General features: G+C 41.6%; 1 protein-coding gene across 1 annotated transcript in view; it reads right to left on the bottom strand.

The window, feature by feature from the left end:
- RNFT2 (ring finger protein, transmembrane 2) overlaps nucleotides 1-7,445 on the bottom strand; it is a 28,690-nt gene that overhangs the window by 18,185 nt on the left and 3,060 nt on the right. Inside the window, 4 exon segments of the mRNA XM_009886737.1 lie at nucleotides 1,471-1,624; nucleotides 4,268-4,368; nucleotides 5,911-5,987; nucleotides 7,139-7,445. The exon segment at nucleotides 7,139-7,445 is cut by the window's right edge and continues 24 nt beyond it. Coding sequence (XP_009885039.1) covers nucleotides 1,471-1,624; nucleotides 4,268-4,368; nucleotides 5,911-5,987; nucleotides 7,139-7,445 — 639 coding nt within the window.

The raw sequence follows: 7,445 nt of genomic DNA, 5'->3' as shown, positions 1-7,445 counted from the left end.
ATTACAATTTCTATGGCATCCTGGGGTTCTCTTGGAGCTCTCCCATCCCAGTTTGATCTTGCTTAATTTGTAACACCAGATCTCATCCTTGGTTGGCTTAATGGATGCAGCGTAGAGAGGGGGATAAAAATAAATCCAGATCCATAGTGGTAGGTAACAGCAGTCTCAGGTGTCAAGGGACAGTGAGACCATCAACAACATCCTAAGACAAAAAGGGACTTAAAAAAAGTGAGAAATATTGCTATCCAGAAAAAGGTATTAAAAATGAAGCATCTGTGCTCTGAGTCATTATAGGCCCTTGACAGATGTGATCTTACCAACCTCCCACTGTAGCTGCAAATAAAGACCCCTTCTCTTTCTTCTCTCCCGACAAGGATTAATGAGTACTTGGGATAGCTCTCAGACAAGCAAGCAAAGGCTGTGAACCTTTTCCAACACTGCAATTTATCTTGGGAAGACTATTCACATCACTTTTCCCTCCCTCCCCAGGCTGGATTATGCTCTGACCTAGCACATTAATCTCCCAAAATAAAATAATAATAATAGAAGAAGAAGGGGGGGGGGAAAAGAGCTGGACAATTGCCAGAAATAAATTAATAACATCTCGAATAGCCCTGCTGTGCAGGAACAAACCGCTCAACTCCCCTGCCACCCATGTCATTTGTAAGCAAAACTATTCCCAGTTTAGATATCCCCTTAAGTGCCCTGCCTGAGACTTTCAGCGATGAATGATAATATCTTACGTCTATATAGTGCCTTTCATCCCTTTAGCTGCCAGAAAGTTTCTTTACCAAATGTCAATAATACACATTGCTGCATTTGCCAGTGAAACGTAGACACCACGAAGTGGAGGAAGGAGCAGCATGACAGATCCATAAGAGAAAAAAAACACGAAAAAGTATTTCAAGAGAGAGAATGTAGTGAGAAAGTTTCAATAGTTAGATCTAGTCAACCTATGATTTTATAAACATTTAAGTATGTTAATCATTTAGTTAAATATTTTTTTCACCCGTGGTTAGAACAGGTGCTGTCTTTTGTGGCATCAGTAGCTTCAATTTAATACTGTTACTTCTGTGACCCAAGTGGAAATCCAAAGACACAACTACTTGCAATTTCTTTCCATTAAATTATGAGATTTGTGCTTCAGAAATATCTATTTACAGAGATTACTCAGAAAACAAGACTTAGAACAAAGTCAACTAGAAAAGCTGTTATCTCACTGTTAATACCTATCCCTTCTCCAGCAATGCTTACCTCTCTTTCTGGACTCCTTGTTGGCGTTACCAAACCCTTGCTCATGCCTGTGATTGCTCAAAAACCAAAACTCAATACCCAGGGGACTTTCTGACAAATTTTTATCAGAGATTTTTTTTTTTAGTTCCAACCATATTTCATGCTGTAAACATGTCATAAAGGTATTAGATTATCAAAGACAAACATCTGTATATCAAGAAGAAAAGACACTCTTACCTTTGACTTGACAGCTAGGATGATCTTAGGCAGGGCAACAATTAGGCATTTCAATGCGATGGTGAGGTACTTCAGTACAAAGTCTGCAATCCCCACAATCCACATCAGGTCAAAGAAGTCCAGCCTCTCAAGGTTGGGTTTCAGAAATATAAGGCTGAAAGGGACAACAACAAGGCTCAAATACCAATGAGGAGAACCTCACTTCAGCTTCTTGCTATGAGTTGTATCCACTGCTGGCCAGAGAAAGCCTGGAAATTCCACTGAACTTCAGTGAAGTTCTCAAGGGCAACAGGAATGAGACATGCAAATTAGTCCCATGGTTCCTCTGGGCCTCTTGACTTTGTCTGTTCTTGCCCATTTCTACCGAGGTCAGCAGGTTTGCCCACTACCAGAAAACAGGACCCAGACACGTACAGAACCTGTTTTGGAAGACTGCAATCTCCATAACCTGCAATCCACACTGTAAAAGAGCCTTTGGTCTAATGATAGGGCCTTTAGTCCACAGGCTGGCTCTATCACATCTGATTGTAAAAGCTTATCCTTTGAAGTCCAAGACATCAATAGCTATGATTCCTTGGGGAAGTCATGGCCAAGTTAAGACTGCTACATTTTGCTCCTCTGAGGATGGTTTGCCACAGGTAGAACTACTGCATGGCAGCAGTCTCTAAAGCTAGTTGTGCATGTGAAACAAACCCGTGACAAAGGCAGTACTGCATTAAATGTGGCAGAAAGGTCAGAATCTCAGGTGTGTCATGCTCTGAGAGTGGCTTGCCACTGTCTGAAGCAGATCAAGAGCTGGGCTGTGTTAATTAGCAACTCTTAACCTGAACCAAAAATCCAAAAAGGCAGTGCCCCTTGCATATTTTGAAGAAACATTTTAAACATTTTAAAGAAAGATGGGGAGTCCAGGACAGCAGAACTTCATGTAGCAATGGGCAGGAGCTACTGACCCGAGCAGCAATGAGGACTGGACCCTACTCAACCTGAAAAAACAGGATTCATCTTCACGATATTTACCTACTAAAGCCTCATGGTAGAAAGCCAAAACTTAACAACAACAAAAAAAAAAGGCAAAAGTAAAATAACCAACCCAGAATGAAAAGCCTGAACATGAATTTAAAATACTCACAACACTGGCACAGCACAACAGGTAAAATTACACCCTAAAAACAGAAACAGAATCAGAGACTTTACTACTATTCATGCACTAGAAACAAGCAAAAAGTAAATAAATCAGGAAATGAAAAGCCAGAAAGAAACAAAACTGAAGCAGCTATTTCTAATTTCACAGGCCTGCCTCATGAATAGTCACAGGTCCCCACACAGCAATCAAGAGATACACTAGCAACAGATACCAACCACGACACAGCGGGCACTGCTACAACACTCTCAGGAACAGGGTTTTTCAGTGAAGTCATTGCCCAGTCTGTTCACCAGTAAAAAACCACACCCTGAACAGTGTGTAGGATGGCCCCAATTTGCTGAAACCGTTTATTTTAGATGATCTGTCCTTTACTTTAAATTTGTCCCATTCATGCTTTTAACTTAAACCTTCATCTTAGGAACACACTGTTTCCGTGTGGTGCAAACAAATTTTATCTTAATGCTTTCACACCTTTATGCCATACCTGTTTTCTTTTCTTCCGTTCCCTCCCACAAGCCCTATATAGAGTACCCCATGGCTTGCCATCTCTCATTCAGACACACACACACGCGCGCCTTCTCAGCTCTGCCCCTTTCTAGAAGCATTTACATACACAGCATTCCAATGATCCAAATACATTAGGGGCAATTCCAAAGGATACTGGGGTTGGGGGCAGACCTTGGCTCTTCCACTGCATAGACAGTATTGGTGGGAAGAAGCAGGGAAGCAATGCAATAAATGACAGAAGAAACATACCTAAAAGCTACCTAGCCACAACCCAACTGATGCATGTTACACACATATTTTCAGTCTGAAGTTCTAAGTCCCCTTCAGTGAGACAAGTAAAATTTTCATTGGGAAGATAATTCATACGCTTTTAGCTACTAATGTCAAAATTACTTTCTCAAGTAACCATGTTTGATATTGCTTTTCTTCCTATTTTCTACTAACACCCCCTTGCTTAAGTTCTCTATCTTTGCTCCCTGTCACTTAATCCCTGCTTTCTCATAAGCAGGGATAGTACTGAACCAAATCCATGGGTACTAACTTTTCTGTATTTGAGAACCGCTTTAGTCAGAATTTGAAAGTGGAGACTATCTTAATTACCTCAGATCCGAATGCCTCCAAGCACTGAGGACACTGAAGTAAAACACTACTATTTCACCTCCAGTTTATCTCCTGTAATAGACTCAAAGCTTGATAGACTGAAGAGAAAACAAAACATTACAGGAAGAGGAGGATCAGTGGGTCAATCTCTTGTCTGCTTCCAACACCTGCTCTTTATGTTCAGCCACGCCAGTCAAAATGGAAATTCAAAAGAAAAGTCTCGCTATAAAAAGTACCCACCCTGCTTTGATACATAAGAAAATTGCAAGTGTACGTGTTTCAATCAGTAACACTGTAGTGTATCATCACACCCTGGCCCATTTAGACCCTGGTTATGTCATTTATCGATAGGAGCATAGTCCACTGGTGGACGCAATGCACACATTCTCTTCCTCCATCGAAAGGCATTAAAGAGGCCCAACAAAGACAGCAGATACCTTAAGTATGCATACTTCCTCCCAAAGCACAGAGAAAAGTCGGCTTCCCTCTTCTCCTCCCTGGCAATTATCACCTGCTTCCAGCATGTACAATGTAAATTTTGCCCACCTGTTGTACAGCTGCTGAGAGCTGAATGTGTAAAGCAAGTACAAGGTGTTTCCAGTGAGAAAGGCCAAGATCCAGAGGACAACCAACACTGATCTCTTCTCCTGAGCGAGAAAAAGAAGCAAAGATAAATTCAAAGTCTCAAGGGTTGCACTGAACTTTCAACTGCTGAAAAATACAAGACTAACCCAGGGGAAACAAATGTGCAACTAAGTGTTCAGTAATTAGTTTATTTACATTGGACTAAGACTCAGAAATAGGCTGCTACCTAAAGATATATAAACACAAGCAGAAATGACTCTCACTCACCTCACCTTCACAAATAAAGAAACTTCAGAGAAATTAATTGAAATACTGAACTGGTGAAACTGACAGCCTTACTTGCAGAACGCAGTTTTCAAAGTTGAGATCTTTCTAAATTCTCCTGGTATTTAAAATGCAGTTTGACAAGCTGATTAAAAAAGAAGTCAGTTCCATATATTGTACTAGAATTCTGAGTTGCCACCTCTCTGGAATGACCCTGCCTGAAAACAGTGTTTTGTAAATAGATCCAAAGTCACTTACAAGAAGGCTTAGCTAAGTTAAATATAACATAAGCCATCACTACATGCAGCAGATATGAATGTTATCTGAATGCATGGAGGTTCTAGAACATGCATTTTTGACTGAATAAATAATTAAAGGTCAAAAGAAGTACAAATTTTGCATTTCAAAAGACAAGGAACATTATAGACAGAAGCTGGATGGCAGAAGACCTTGTCCTGGGTCTCGGCCCAGTGTAATTTTGGAAAGTAGATTTTACTCCTGGGAGGCAAAAAAAATACCCCAGCATTTTTCTTGTGAGCTGAGTTATTAAGAAAACAGCTCTTCAACAGCCGGGAATGTTAGGTTGAGATTTAAAGCAGGCAGATTAAGGGCCACGCTGCTGCAAAGACAGAGGTGCAAAGTGCAAGGCAACAGCAATCTATTACATGATTATGCAATTTATCTGTTCATTCAGCATTGTACCACATTTATTCCACTGCTGCTGGTAGATATAAGTATACACTTGTGCCACCCATGTAGTTTTTACAAAAAAGCAATTCTAGTCTTGTGCTTTCAGTGCTGTGGAAGTATTCTGCTGACACTGACAATCATAAGGCCTGAAAAGATCTGCTGGTTTCTATATATTCTAAGCATATTATCCACAGAGCATTATAAAGAAACTAGCAAGCAATACATCTACAAAATCCTTCAGCTGAACATCTCAAAACATAATCTAAATACTAACAAATTAAATCTCATCATTAACTAGTGAAATAGGTTTCAGCACCTCTGCTGTAGATAATGGAAAACTAAGGCAAAGAGAAGTGCCTGAAGATGCACTGCCAGTCAGTGGCAGAACCAGAAGCTGATTACAATCTCCCTGACTTTCCCTCTCATTTTAGTACGCCACACTTTCAAAAAAGAGCAGGATGGAAACTGTGGGAGAGCATCAATGGGGAGAAGTAGGAAGAGGAAGTGAGGATTAGAGCACGGTACTCTTATTCTGACAGATGTGTATCCGTATAATGGCATTCATCCCCACATTGCACAAAAAGGTTAAATGTAAACATTATTTTGTATACAAAGAGCAATGCCACTTGGGAGCAAGATGTGGAACTCACCTTCAGAGCAACCTGTTCTCGGAGTGTTGAGTTGGCATATGCGAATGTGCTGGCCATACCAATGCACACAGCAATCCCTGCAGGGAAAGACACTGTCAGAGTATATACGGCTGGGCAGGACAATCTTCAGTCCTAAACCATTTGATGTCAGCATCTCAAGCTTAGAAAAAAATTTACTGGGTGATAAGCTGGATGCACTGGAAATTAAAATACATAGGCAACTAAAACAGGGCAGTCTGGGATCATACAAAGTTCAAATTCAAGCTAAATGAAAACGAAGCTTCTGCAGTGAGCACTTCCCACCCAGCCCAATACAAACACTGTCCTAATGTCAGGTTCTGTGCTGAAGAAGAGGAGAAGTGCTGCAAGTTATGGCTGCACTGTGCAAACAGAACTCAGCTACATGACAGTATTACAATAGTAGTTCAGCAGCTCATGGAGGACAGGGCCCACTATCAAACCCATACAGGATACCAGGTCCAAAGAGCAAGATGTTGCAGACGTGAATCAATACCTGGTTTTGGGAATACTGGCAGAGCTGTGAGTGGGCTAAACTCAAGCATTATTGGCTTCCCTGGGATAATAATCTCAGCATACTACTCCCAGAATGAGTATGGACCCTCAGACATGCCACACATACAATTTTGTAATAAGAGGAGGATTAGATGAATAGATTTCACTTGATCACTGAGGGTCTGAAAATCTCAAGTACGATTAAAGAAAGCTGGATAGACATATTTTTACGGCACTCTGAAGATCAGGACTGCAATGTGTAACTTCTGATGCTCTTTGGCTTGATTTCACAACTACCATGCTTCTAGCTACACCAGTGTCTCATTCCTCTGAGCCCTTCTGTGCTACACAGAGGCCTTTGCTAATCACCAATATAAGCTCTCCCCAACTCTCCTAGAGAGAGGTCTGAAGGGGAAGCCTTGGTAACATCCTCAGCCCCTACAGCAATATCAAGGAGAGATTAGGAAAAAGTACAGAACTGATCTCCCACAGGTCAGGACAGGAAACAGATGGGACTGACAGAGATGAAAACAGCTTGGACTGAGAGTAGGATTAATTTCTCAAATGCATTATCCCATGCATTTGAATATGTCCCCTTCATGCTAGACTACATCTAGACACTCTAATGGGGATAAATGTATCCGACACCACAGCACGAATAAGCTTCCTAACCACCTTCTAATACACCTACAACCAAAAAAGGATAGAGGCTTACCAAGCTTATGCTGGAAACAAACTTTAGCCAGGAGGATCAAGATGAAGGGAAGTCCCTTCTGCAGCCAACCGATCACAGCTTTTAACTCTGAAAGAGCTGGGGCTGGAGTTCCAGCTTGTTCATCACTGCCTTCCTCTGCATGCCCATGGCGGTCCCCTCCTGCCATGTGCAGTAGAGATGAACCCCGGTGATGGCCATGGTGGAAATGATGGGACGACTGTCGGTGGTGAAATGGGGCTCCTTCTGCACGATTGGTCCCTTCCTCCCTTGGGGCTGGCATCTGGATGAATACTTCCCCACCTCCTGC

This window comes from Charadrius vociferus, unplaced genomic scaffold (assembly GCF_000708025.1).
Source record: "Charadrius vociferus isolate BGI_N301 unplaced genomic scaffold, ASM70802v2 scaffold776, whole genome shotgun sequence".
Lineage (NCBI taxonomy): Eukaryota > Metazoa > Chordata > Aves > Charadriiformes > Charadriidae > Charadrius > Charadrius vociferus.
Note: the sequence above shows the minus strand (reverse complement) of the source record. Positions and strands in the feature narration are given on the sequence as shown.